The sequence below is a fragment of the Hydra vulgaris genome, chromosome 09 (assembly GCF_038396675.1).
Source record: "Hydra vulgaris chromosome 09, alternate assembly HydraT2T_AEP".
NCBI lineage: Eukaryota > Metazoa > Cnidaria > Hydrozoa > Anthoathecata > Hydridae > Hydra > Hydra vulgaris.
Genome location: NC_088928.1, coordinates 49,962,259 through 49,977,107, shown reverse-complemented (window position 1 = coordinate 49,977,107; position 14,849 = coordinate 49,962,259). Strand labels below are relative to the sequence as shown.

General features: G+C 27.9%; 1 protein-coding gene across 1 annotated transcript; it reads right to left on the bottom strand.

Moving 5' to 3' along the window:
• Positions 1–661: 661 nt before the first annotated feature.
• On the bottom strand, positions 662–3,571 carry LOC136084852 (uncharacterized). The gene is made up of 2 exons (XM_065805979.1): positions 3,551–3,571; positions 662–2,679 (listed from the first exon to the last, which is right to left on the bottom strand). Exon 2 carries the CDS (start codon positions 2,188–2,190, stop codon positions 790–792), a length of 1,401 nt encoding a protein of 466 aa, XP_065662051.1. The 5' UTR covers positions 2,191–2,679; positions 3,551–3,571; the 3' UTR covers positions 662–789.
• Between the last annotated feature and the right edge of the window lie 11,278 nt (positions 3,572–14,849).

Genomic DNA, 14,849 nt, shown 5'->3' with positions numbered 1-14,849 from the left:
AGGAGAGAGGATGTGTATCATGCCATCACCTTATTAGACAGCCAAGACTTCATGAAAGTCAATTTTTATACAAAAAGTTTTTGAATAAAATTTCATTTCCCTTATATTTCTTTCCTATTTTTTCTTTTTGGCCTATAATGGAAAACAGTGTACCAGCTGTCCATAGAAATATTTTAAATAGGAAAAGATTTTAGGACTAACTGTTCTGCATTTTCTATTTTAGGAACTCAAATCTCAGATTTTTTTGTCCTTATTTGTCCTTATTATTTCTGGATTTAATTTATCTTTCTTAATTTTTTAAAACTCATGCTTAATCAGCCAACAAAATATCTTAGATACGACATAAAATATGCTAATACGTCAATAATTAATTTCTCAACAGTCCCTGATTGTTCTGATATTTTGCAAGTCTATGATTGTCTTAATATTTTTCAATAGTCTCTGGTTGTTCAGATATTTTTCAATAATTTCTGATTGCTCTGATGGTTTTCTACAGTCTAAGATGGTCCTGCTATTTTTCAACTGTCTCTGATTGTCCTTATATTTTGAAACAGTTCCTTATTGTCATGATAAAGATTGCTATTATAGCTTTTTAGTTTGAACAGTTTTTGCGAAAACACTGGGGTAGTAAAGGAAAAACGTTACAAAAAAGTTGTATGTATGAAGTTTTAGGAATTTATATTCAATAACAACTACTACTATATACACAAACACAACTAATACAACTACAAACAGTTTCAATGTTCCATAAAGTTCCTTTTACTGTACAGCTACTTGCTTAATAATATTTTACTGACAAACAGTATTATCTTTTTTATATTCTATATTCAAATGAACATAGTTTAACCGATCAGCAGTACCTGTATAGCACATTTTTTGCATTAGATCAAAAGCAACATCAAAAGAATTCATACAACTTTCGTTTTTAAATTCATAACTTATTTCTTTTAGATTTCTCTCCAACAAATACTTCCCATATTTTGATTTTGTGAGATCAATGTAATACTTTAATTTTTCGATTGCATACTTTTGCCTAATAACTTCATCTAATTTTGATTCAACTTTTAAGTAAGCTCTCATAGCTTCATTAAGTCTTGGCTTGTTTTTTCTCCATTTCACTTCACTTATGATCCTGCACACACTATAGTATATTCCTGGAATTAATCCTATTCCTAAAAAAAGTGTACACAATAGGGCTCTTCTCACTTCGTTTCGATCGCCGAAACGATTTTGTTTGTTAAATTCTCCAAGCTTCATATATGCTCTATACAACTTAAACTTCACTGCAAATTCGTCTTGGTAATCTTTTTTAACAAAATCGAGATAATTTTTGTTCACAATATATTTTACATATTCAGAGTAATTGTGTGAATCACGGCAATTACAGCAACTGCATCGGTAGTATTTCGTATTTGGAATTTCATTGTCAATATTTAAATCTACCAACTTATCTCTCTGTTTATCAATTTTTTCAGAAAGTGTTCCTTGAAACGTAAAGAATTCTTCATAATTTTCAATTGACGGATAAAAACGTACGTTTTTATGACTTTTCTTTGTTTCTCCTTTTTCTCCTTTTTCGTCTCCACTATCGTAAAATATATTGTCAATAAAATACGTTGTATAATAGCGCGCAAGATAAACGTGCAATGTTTTCTCAAAGTTTATAAGTTTTTCATCTTTCGTCGGTTTATTTTCGGCTCTTTTTCCTATTCTAATAAGTTCGACCATTTCTAATTCTTCTTTTTTATTTTCTGTCTGTAAAATATCTTTGCTTTCGTCATCAGTACTAGTAATCATCATTTCAATAAGTTCTTCTTTCAGAGTTTTTGCTTGCTTTTTAAATCTTTTTTCGCGCATTCTTCTTTTTTCTCCAGTTGACAAATAGTTATGAAAAGCCAATCCTAACTCATAAACAGCATTCGTTGCTTGAAAAGCTGCTCCTACCCAATCATTAATTGCTTTGATATTGTATGCTGGTAATACGGCCATTTTCATTGACCCTTTAACATGTTCCTCGAGTTCCTTTCCGGTAATCATAGCTGCGGTCATTTGAAGTTGTTTAAAATTATCTCCAAAAATATCATTAAGTAACTTTTCTTCATGTGGTTCAGGATATACAACCTCAACTACGCCATCACTGACAGCTTTTTTTGCAAGTTCTAATATTTTTTCATTCTCAGCCTTACTCATATTGTGTAGCGTTGATACTATTGATACGCTATTGATATGCTTTTAATAATAGACTAAATCTAAAGAATTCTATAATGTGAAACAAATATATTTAGTAGTGTTTCTTAAAAATGTCAAGGTTATTTTCAAATAACTATGTTATTTTGGAATAACCCTATTTTTTCGAAAAACAAATAATAAAACAAATTCAACGTTAAAGTTCAACGTAAAAATGTACCTAATTAAACTTAAATTTTGTCTTATTGTTAACTTTTATTTCTGTTATCTTTTATCTTTTCAAATATTTCATTATTCTTGTTTTGTTTCGTATTTAAAATGAACGTTTAAATCAGCATTGTTTAACAATGCGCTACATTATTCGAAACTCAAGCTCCAACAGCCAACAAAATATCTTTAATACGACATTAAAAATGCTAATACCTCAGTATAAAAAAAATCTTTATCATATTTTCTCGCCCTCTGCAAACCTTTATACGAGTCTTGAGATGCCTTGCAAAAAGTAATTGAAAAATGAATTAACTTTAAAATTAATTCTAATATTATTAAAAGCACATCTATACAAACTTTGTGTCTAAAAAGTTAGTTCAATGTTTAAAAAAAAAGTTATAAATAAATTAATATAGAAATTTTATTAAATATTGATAAATAATTATGATGCATTAACAATTTATAAGTCAGATGAATTCCTAATTTAGTTAAAAAATATAAAAACAAATAGAATATTTTAAAACCTTTCCTTTTGCATTTTAATATATATACATACATACATACATACATACATACATACATACATACATACATACATACATACATACATACATACATACATACATACATACATACATACATACATACATACATACATACATACATACATACATACATACATACATACATACATACATACATACATACATACATACATACATACATACATACATACATACATACATACATACATACATACATACATACATACATACATACATACATACATACATACATACATACATACATACATACATACATACATACATACATACATACATACATACATACATACATACATACATACATACATACATACATACATACATACATACATACATACATACATACATACATACATACATACATACATACATACATACATACATACAAATATATCACATATAAAGCAAACTCAACCAGTATAATAAATCTGAAAACATTTTACAAAAAACTGTAATTCATAAACGGTGATGTTATTATAAACATTCTTATTTTTATCTTTTTTGCATTTCTAAAACAAAAGTCAATTAAATATTAATTGATCAAAAGACATATAAATAAAATTTTACAGCTCAATGGAAATCCCTACCAGTAACTATAAGTAACGATTGTGATAAAACTATGTTTTTTCTTTTATAAAACCTCCGTTGGAGATGTTTCCACGCCTATTCGCTTATAAAAATGACGCAGAGTAATTATTACTCTGCGTCATTTTTATAAGCGAATAGGCTTAAATATCAGCGCTAAAATTTAGGCATAAAATAATTATTAAATAAATCGATTTTAATATATTATGAATGGTATAAAAATTACTTTATCACTGATAAAAAAAAAAACACGACATTTTTTAAAACACAGCTAAAACAATACTAACTTTTTAAAATTAGATTATAAACTTTATAGAAACTTGAATTTGACTTACTTAAAATACCTAGAAAAAATATATAAACTATACATCAAGCGGTCTTGTTATAATGCAAAAAATTTTTATATATGAAAATTCTTTTTCCAAAGATTTCATTGGACTACGGTCCCCTAATAGAAAAATTTAATTTTAATACAAAAAATTTTTTACGTTGAGATTAAACCAGGCCACAGTAAGCCAGAATTTTTTTTCCGTGACTAAGAATCCCAAAAAAGTCAAATCTTCTTAACTTTTTTTAATTTTATTATTGAAACATAGGTGCTTACTCTACTCAAAAATGTATCCGTTTAATTACTAAAGATGAAGGCAAGCTTGCCAGAACCATTCATAATGGCTTAAAAATTGTCAAATTTTTGCAAATTTTTTTTTTCAAAAATGCTTATCCTCAAAATCTACATAACTTTTTTCAATTAAAAAAGCTTTGGACTATTTTCATTTTAAATAAACATATTAACTTAGTGCTTATAAAAAGTATATGTTTTAGTTATATATTTGTATTTAATGTATTCATAATATATCTTAGAACTGTTGGTATTTTAAAGGTGTTTTTATAAATTTCCTCATCTTCCTTTTTCTAAATGCCACTCGCAGATTGTTTGACTTTCTGATTTTTGCATTTACTTAACGGCAGTTATTGTTCAAAAAAAAAACCAGTTGCGACTATGTATTCTTTATGATATATTTTTTAGTTCAAAATCGACTTCTTTTTTTGCTTTTATAAAAAGACCAGTTTAGGGTTAAGATATTTGTTTTAGGAATATAGTTTTTTTGTTTTTTTAATTTTATTTAACACATCGAACCGTTATTGTTTAAATAAACTTTTTTGTTATTATTTTAATGTTTTCAAAAAAGAAAAAAGAAAAAAAAATAATAATTTCACTATAAATACATAAAAATCAAATACTTAAGTATTCGACTCCAACCAAATGCCGCTCTCTTGAAATTGGAATTAATGATATTTAGGAAGAATAAAGGTTGTTTAATACTATTAACTAAAATCAGCTGCGACTAGCTATAATTTAAACTTAAAATCGATTTTGAAAATTCAAGATTTTAGACTAATTTAATTCTTACTTTACGATGCATTGTGACGTGAAAAAGTTTATTTGTCTGGAAATTTGAAGTTTATATGATATTATATGATTATATGAAGACTAATTAGTTGATAATTGCAGCGATTTGATTAAAAAATTGTAACGTTAAAAACTTAAAAAAGCCTTAAGCATAAAAAATTAACGTAGACACTATAAGAAAATTGAAGACACTTGCATATACTGTAAATGTTAAAAAATAATTAAACTATTAGTCACTGACATCCTTCATATAGACTTATAGTGAACTACACTAACTTTATTTTATATTGTTAATATTAAATAAATATTTAAAACTGAGAATTTGTTTTGTATAGTTTAAGGTTAAAAGTTTGTTCCTATTTTACAAATAAGTGCACATAATAATTTCGTTCAAATCAATAGCTAAAAATAATATAAATAAAATTTTAATCAGTAAATTCAAAGTCAGCATAGTAATAAAATGGCAAATCAGTGTTTTCATTTTCAGATGATCCGATAATGTCATTGTGCTCATTTAAATTTCTTATTTCATTTATGTTTATTAATTTTAGTTCCTTATTTCTACCATCAAAATCATCATCTTCATCCAACTCATTATATTCTTCATCCGTATATATATCATCATTAGCATCATTATTTTTTTTTTTTTAGTTACTTCAAAAAGAAGATCAGCTGCGTCTCCTTTAAGGTTTACATTTTGATCTTGCATAATTTAGAGATGAAAGAAATGGGTCACTCGAAAGCATTAAATAATTGAATTGGTCCGTCGTTGTAGCTTTTCGATCAAATTTACAATCAAATTTTTATTATCTTTATTCCGAGCTTCAATTGCTTCTTCAGAGTACATTCCAATTGGTAGCATAAATCTAGATATTGTCAGACTGCTATGAATGAGTAGTTTGTGTACTGAGGCTGGCATGTAAAACCATGAGTTCTCTCGAACAAATATACTTGCTGTTTCCAAACAATATGTTTCATATTTGGCTATGTTAATTTTTTTATTCAAATTAATGACTGATTTTATAATTTATAGCCTGTAGATTAAATATTTCTTGATTCCTGTACTTCGCGACAACTCTGCATGCTGATGAAAAGCACGACGAGCAGTATTGCCATCATTTGTTGTCCCAGATCCGCCTTGAAGAGGCATGTCAACAATAAGGCCAATTTTTTCAAACTCACGCTAAACAAACTTTTTTTTTACAGCTGCTAATTTTATATTTTCAGGTCCACGTATTTGCCACTCTTTAATATCATGTCTATAACTTATATGTAGAATACACTCGAAACATAGAATCCATGCATGTAATGACGATAACCCAAGCTCTAAACTTTGCAAATTCGTTGAACGGATCAGAGCTTTATCCAAGTTGTTTATTGATCTTTGAGTACATTTTCAAATATTACAAATTTGAGCCAATTTGTTATCACAAATTGAATTAACTGCTTTTCCATCAATTATTGTAATCTTAAGATCGAATCTTACTTCAATTACAAGCTTCTTTTCAGCTTCTGGTTCCATTATTTCTACATCAATAATCATTGTACTCTACTCAAGCAAATTGATTTGCTTGTCAAAGCATTTTTTTCCTCTTTTAAAACTAAAGGGTTTTCAGCAATATACTGAATTCTTAGTGGGCGGCAGAATCGCGTTGAAGAAGGCACTTGATTTTCCCAAACTGTCATAACACCATACGATAACTTAAGTGGCCCTAGGCAAGTAGAAAACAAACTTTGATCAGACATTAAATCATTACATTCATCATTGTTGTATATATAAATATCATCAGGATAGTACTTTTTTTTTCATCGCAAATGTTGTTATATGTAGGATATATATTCGCATTACACTTAATTGAGTTATGTCACATAACTTGATATTGCGTCTTAGATAAATTCATTGCTGTCATTAATGCTAATCCCTCTAGTGGCGTATTTGGTACAATTTGCTTGTTTTGTCCTGAATAAAACATTTTATTTCATTTGCCGAATCTGTATTTGATAAAAATTCTTTTAATACGTACAACAAACTATATCGCTTTTTCTTTTTTAACCACATTTCTGCTGCTTGTTAGATTTTATCATGGTCGTAATTTACTAACAATATGGATGCGTGCCGATGTTTACTTCGGTAGGACATATCTTCGTATTTCTAACATGGTCTCCCAAATGACTGTTCATTTAAACAAGAAACATTTAAATCAACGGTTTGTGATGATTGTTCGCTAGGTTGCTGAATAATTAAAGGCAAAATTTTATCATTAAGCCAAAATCACTCACCACTTAAAGTTTTGCTCTTATTACAAAAATATTTTTTGCTATGTTTTGATTGGCATTTGCATACAAATTCGAGAAGAGCTATTTCAAAACGAGTAAAATCATCATTTAAAATAATGGATAGTTTTAATTCGTTTTTGAGCATACTATTATACTGATATACGATTTGTCTTGGCGTAAGTTGTGATGAAATAGTGTCTTAAATTTTTTCAAATACTTCAAGTCGAGTTATGTTATTAAACATTTTTATAAGATAACTTGATTATTTATAAGATAAGAGTTTTAATAAAGCTACTTCAAGAGAAAATTTAAATATCTATAATAAAATTATTTTTATAAGTGTAAACTTATACAAATAATTTTATTACTTTCAGAACGTTTGCAATCAAATCGCTGCAATTATCAACTAATTAGTCTTCATATAATCATATAATATCATATATACTTCAAATTTCCAGACAAATAAACTTTTTCACGTCACAATGCATTGTAAAGTAAGAATTAAATTAATCTAAAATCTTGAATTATCAAAATCAATTTTAAGTTTAAATTATAGCTAGTCGCAGCTAATTTTATTTAATAGTATTAAACAACCTTTATTCTTCCTAAATATCATTAATTCCAATTTCAAGAGAGCTGCATTTGGTTGGAATCGAATACTTAAATATTGGATTTTATGTATTTATAGTGAAATGATTTTCCTTTTTCCTTTTTTGAAAACATTAAAATAATAACAAAAAAGTTTATTTAAACTACAACGGTTCGATGTGTTAAATAAAATAAAAAAAAACTATCTTCCTTAAACAAATATATTAACCTTAAACTGGTCTTTTTATAAAAGCAAAAAAAGAAGTCGATTTTGAACTAAAAAATATATCATAAAGAATACATAGTCGCAACTGGTTTTTTTTTTGAACAATAACTGCCGTTTAGTAAATGCAAAAATCAGATAGTCAAACAATCTGCGAGTGGCATTTAGAAAAAGGAAGATGAGGAAATTTATAAAAACACCTTTAAAATACCAACAATTATAAGACATATTATGAATACATTAAATACAAATATATAACTAAAACATATACTTTTTATAAGCACTAAGTTAATATGTTTATTTAAAATGAAAATAGTCCAAAGCTTTTTTAATTGAAAAAAGTTATGTAGATTTTGAGGATAAGCATTTTTGAAAAAAAAAATTTGACAATTTTAAAGCCATTATCAAAGGTTCTGGCAAGCTTGCCTCATCTCTAGTAATTAAACGGATACATTTTTTAGTAGAGTGAAGCACCTATGTTTTAATAATAAAATAAAAAAAAGTTAAGAAGATTTGACTTTTTTGGGACTTTTGGCCACGGAAAAAAAAAATTCTGGCGCACTGTGCGCTTGTAACCTTTTTTTTTTTTTTAATTTTTTTCGATTAATTAAAAATACAAAATACTTTTGAAGTTTTATAGAGATTATATACACACATATGTAACGATATTATACACTTTAACAAACGAAAAGATTAAAAATTTTTTTTAAAAAACATCAAAACACGGAAAAAAATATTTGTTGCGTATGTGTCATGATTGAGATACTTATGTTATTAATGTGCTCAGGTAATTAGTCCTAATAAGCTGCGGATGGTCTGAAAAAAAGTTGTCTGAAACTTATTAAGACAGTCCTGCTACTCCAGAAGGTGCTGTTGTGGAGGCAAAAAAAACAAACAAACAAACCCTAGCTAGAAAAAAATTTAAAACTTTTTTTTGACAATTAAAAGTTTTATATTTGCTACATTTAATTTTTTACTATAAATATGTTGCAGTCGTTTTTCAAAACGCCCTAATATGCTTATTACGTATTTTGAGAAAAACGCAATTTAAAATTATCCATTTGTATAGCGTTACGTACAAACGTCTGTAAGTGTAAACGTCTTTAGCATATGTTGAGTTTGCAGGCATTATTTGGAATAATCGCGTATAATATATCTATAAAATAAGAAAATTTTAAAATTTTATTTTAAATCTTAGAAATCTTTTTTGCTATATTATTATTTTTTTGCTATAAATATATAAGCAAGATTGGAAAAATTTCAAAATTTATTACGCTAAGATGTAGTCTTAAACCCTCCAAAACAACACTGATGACAGCGCACTTAACCACTGAGTTATCAATGAAATGCATTTAACAGAAAAACAAACCTAATTATAAGTCTCTTATAAGCTCTGCGTGTGCAGAAAAGGTGCACATGTTAAGTTTCTGCGTATGCGGAAAAGGTGCACATGTTAAGTTTCTGCGTATGCGGAGTTAATAAGAGACTTATAATTAGGTTTGTTTTTCACATGTTATTTTTTTACTCTTTAATTTTTTTTTCAGAACAAAATTGTTTTACTAAAAAATATTGAAGTAAATAAGGAAAAGGTATAGAAATAATCGGTGTAGAACAGACGCGTATACAAATGGTCGGTTTGGTAAAGACCCGTATTTTACGGATCCGGAAAGCTAGGTTATATAAAGAAAAATCGAACAAGTTGATTTCAATTTGTTCAATTGATTCACCTGCGGAAGCTATCGTCGTTTTGTTGATTATTTATATTGTTTGTTGATCATCCATAGAGGTTGATTGGGTATCATCAGTTGATTATCCATAGAGGTTGATTGGGTATCATCAACTTTTTGTTGATTTTCACATTCATTATCCGAAGGTTCGACAAAATCAACAAAAATTTAAAGAACAACCGAGAAACTATGCTGAAGCAGCAAAAACAGAAACTAAAAAACAAAACTTACCGAAAACGCTTATTTGCGAAATTGAAGAGCACTTCACACTCTAAACGATTTTTTGAAAGCGATTGAAAAAGAAAACCTAGAACTTGAAGGCGTGCAATTTTTACGAAGGAACACAGCTATTGAAATTGTTATGAAAACAAAAGAAGCCAGAATAAAAATATTCGAAAATGGCTTGAATATTAACAATTACCAGGTTGCCTTCAATATATCTAATATAAATCGAAGGCCAAAAATAGAAGGAAAAGCTTGAACCAAACGAACGTATCACTATTTGGGTTTCCAATTGAGGCAAAACAATTTAACATTGGAAGTTACTTTGAAGAAATGGGGTAAGGTAGACATGCCTACACAAAACTCGTAATGAGGACAACGCTAAGAAAAGGCACACCCTACTATTCCGGTATCCTGGTTGCAGTCATGGAAGACATGCCAAAACCAATTCCAACCTCCCTAAACGTTGTAGGCTATAAAATACGAAATAGGCGCAACGGCCCGGAAATACACAAACACATAGAAAAAAGACAACCTCGCGAGATAAAAAACGAAACCTCGCCTACTATAACCCATCAACAACTAACATGTGAAATAGAAACAAACAACTCAAAACCCGAAGAAAACCCATCTAAAGTAACAAATGAAGAAAACATAAATAAACTAATTGACACAAAAAGACAGACAAAGAAGACAAACAACGTAATTGAAAACGAAGAAGAAAAAACTAATTAAGAATAAGAAAAGAAACAAGCAACAAAACCGAAGAAGAACGAAACCCAACACGAAAAGATCAAAGAAGAAGAATGGAAGAATCTCGAAACAAGAAGAAAAGAATACTTCTTCGAAAAACCGACGAACAAAGGAGCAGAAGAAGAAGAGGAGAATCACACGAAAGACGCAGAAGAAACCAAGCGAGAGGAAGAAGCAAACAAAAAAGGTCGAGAAAAAATGGACGACTACAACAGGTGGCAAAAAAAACGTTGTGCACCACCGACTCCGCACAAAAATGATCGAAAAAAAAAATGGGAACAAGCAAAGCAACACGCTGGAATATGGCAAAGTTTTTTTTGTTTCTTATTTTTTCCTTCATTTTTATCAACGGTTTTTTAAAACAATATTTCAGCACGAAATTAATAAGCTTAAAACCACCTGAAGTTGGCGTTCCAAATAAGAAAGTGCTTTTTTGCATATTCTTAATAACGGAACTCCAACGTAAGGATAGAAAATGCCTTGACGTTGATAAATGGATATAATAAGTATTTTCTCAGTCAACGTTTTTTTGTAAATTTTTTGTAAATTGTAAATAAATCCTTAGTCGCTGAAACACTTAACCAGTTTTTTGTAAATATAGGTCCTACTTTATCATCTAATATAGCAACTACTCAATCACACTTTAGTTCGTACTTAACCTCAACCAACCTTAATGTTATGTCTAATTATAAACTTACAGAAAAAGAATTACTAGACGCAGTCTCTTTATTAAAACCCAATAAAAGTTTAGGATTTGATGATATAAGTAGTAATGTCATTATCAAATCAATAAAACAAATTACAATTCCATTACTACATATTTTTAATTTATCTCTAAAACAGGGCGTTTTTCCAGATAACCTAAAAATTGCAAAAGTCATTCCAGTGTTAAAATCAGGTGATCCTTCCGATGTTACGAATTATAGACCAATCTCAATTCTTTCTTGTTTTTCTAAAATATTAGAGCGGGTTATGTATAATAGACTATATTCCTTTTTAAATGTTAATAATATTCTTTTTCATAAACAGTTTGGATTTAAATCTGGTCATTCAACTGATCATGCAATCACTCACCTTGTTCATGATATATTTAAAGGGTTTGATGAAGACAAGTATACCCTAGGTGTATTTATCGATTTAAGTAAAGCTTTTGACACTGTAAATCATCAAATCCTTCTATCCAAACTGAAAAGTTATGGTATAATAAATACTAATTTGTCCTGGTTTGATAGTTACTTGTCTAATAGAAAGCAGTTTATTTCATATGATAGCGGAAAAACGGAATATAAGTCAATCACCTGTGGTGTTCCTCAAGGATCAATTTTAGGACCACTTTTATTTCTCGTTTATATTAACGACTTATATAAATTTTCTAACATTTTAAACTTAATTTTGTTTGCAGATGATACAAACTTGTTTTATTCTAGTAAAGATATCAGTAAATTATTTCAAACAGTAAACAAAGAACTTGAAAAATTAACCCAATGGTTCAAATCAAACAAACTATCTTTGAACATCAATAAATCCAAATACACTTTGTTCCATCGTCTTCATAAAAAACAAGATATTCCATTAAAACTTCCTGATCTTTTTATTGATAACGCATTATTAAAAAGAGAGCAATCAATAAAATTTTTAGGTGTGGTTCTGGATGAAAATTTAACCTGGAGGGACCACATAGGTCTAATTGAAAATAAAATATCAAAAAATATAGGTGTTTTGTATAAAGCCAAGCAGTTTTTAAATCTATCTTGTTTAAAAAACTTATATTTTTCTTTAATTCATTGCTACTTAAATTATGCAAACGTTGCTTGGTGCAGCACAAACGCAACAAAAGTAAAAAAACTGTTTAGTAAACAAAAACAGGCTATAAGGATAATTACAAACGTAGACCGTTTCTCTCACACTCAAACATTATTTAATAAACTTAATATTCTAAATGTATATAAACTAAACCTTTACCATATTCTTATCTTCATGTTTAAACTTGATAAAAAAATATCACCAATGTTATTTAATTCACTTTTTGAAAAAATAAACCACATATACCCTACCAGATTTTCAAAAAACAATTACATTCAATCCAAAACACATTATTCAGCAACCAAATTCTCAATTGCTAACCGAGGTCCTAAGCTGTGGAATACAATATTAAATAATGAGCTGAAATCTAATTATTCTTTAAACCAGTTTAAAACAAAACTTAAGCAATTACTGATGATACATGAAAATGAATTAAAGTTCTTCTAAAAAGCTTTTTAAACTAGCAAACAAAAACAAAAATTAACCTACTAATTACTCTTTAATATTATATTTAATATTCTAAACAATAGTCTGCTATTGTAAATGTATTTCTTATCTTATAAGTTTTGAATTTACAAACGATTTTTTTAAGTTTTATTATTTGAAATACTAATTACTAAAAATATTGTAAAATTTTATAATTTCAATTTTTATTAAAAAAAGTTATTGTAAATTCTTTTTGTAATATTAATACTTATATATCATCTTATTTTACTAATCAGTTCTTAAATATAAATACTCTTTGAATTACTAAATATTTTAAACGTTATATATTTTATTTTTTGCATTTTGTTAAAACATTTTATTTGTTGAATATGCATTTTTTTTTTTGGGGGGGGGGGGGGGTTTATGATTAGATGTATTTTGTATTATTGAAGCCCCCGTCATGTAAATATTTGTTTTTATAAATTACGAGTGTAAATTATTTTCAATCGGCAAATACAATACTAGAAAAAAAAAAAAAAAAAAAAAAAAAAAAAAAAAAAAAAAAACGTTGCTGGTTTAATAAATAAGCAAAAGCGAGATACAGTTTTAAATAATTTTAAAAAACTTAAATACATCTTTATTTATTACAAGATACTCATTTAAATAAGTTACAAAACGATGAGTTATCAAAAAACTGGAAATACAACTTTTTACCTCTACGGAGAGGACCCAAATTATTTGAATTAATCAAAAACAAAATTAAACGCATAAATTTCGAAAACGTTTTAGTAATCCTGGTGGGATATTTTAATATAGTTTTAAATGAAATTGATAGGCACCCACAAATTTACAGGAAAAAATGCCGTTCGACAGTGCCGACGACACTCGCCAGGGGGCCCCCTGGTGACCTTTTTTTTTTTTCTAAGAGAATTCTAGATATAGAAGACTTTTTTCAAGAATTGACAATTGTGACCCCCTTCCCCACTTCGAAACCCGTGTTGTCGGTCCTCCTCGACGGAGAAACTAAAAAAATTAATTAATAAACTCCAAGTAGAAGACTCGTGGTGTCTTTTTAATCCAAATAAACAATAATACACTTATAAAAAAATAGAATCTATTTAAGTAAAAAACGAGGCAGAATGTAGAAATAAAACACAAACCGATGGCGCACTCTGACCAATATAACGCGTGCGTTGCCTCCATTACCCTTGACAAAATGTTTCAATCTTAGTTTTGAGGAAACTGATATCTTTTTGTATTACATAACTCTAATAAACTTCGTCCTGAAACCATTAAACGCTTTTGAAGGTTTAGAAAAAGTTCGGCAGACTACATTAACTTATATATAAAAGATGACAATTGGATATTTATACTCTGTCTGAAATTTTTAACAAAAAAATACAAATTTATGTTTGTCTAGTGAACAGTAATCTTTTGTACTGTTACATATAAACACTGACATTACAAGCAAGAGAAAGTATTGAAGTCAAATATTTTGACCAAATAAAAGTGGACGGTGGCATTAAAAAAATGCAATTGATTGTGGCATTTGTTTTTATTGTAATAATTGAAAAAAAGATTAAAAAAAAAATTAAGTGGTAAAAATTTAATTTTTTTATAGAAAAAGAGTAATCAAGAAAAGAAAATAAAATTAAAAAAAAAAGAAGTCAATTGTCATACTATGTATTTTTGTTATTATTAAATGTTTTTGCATAAACTCTTGAAATATTCAACGTGAATTTGCATGTTTCTTTTTTCTACGTCTTTACCCTTGGTTTTCCATTAAGATGTGGTACAACGTTTTGCAATCGGTTAATTACTAGATAATCCCGCATTTAAAGCTAAATTGTAAATCTGAAAAGATTTCTAAT

Bases quoted from the DNA above. Each gene is read 5' to 3' on its own strand.
- LOC136084852 (XM_065805979.1), bottom strand. From the start codon at position 2,190: ATGAGTAAGGCTGAGAATGAAAAAATATTAGAACTTGCAAAAAAAGCT.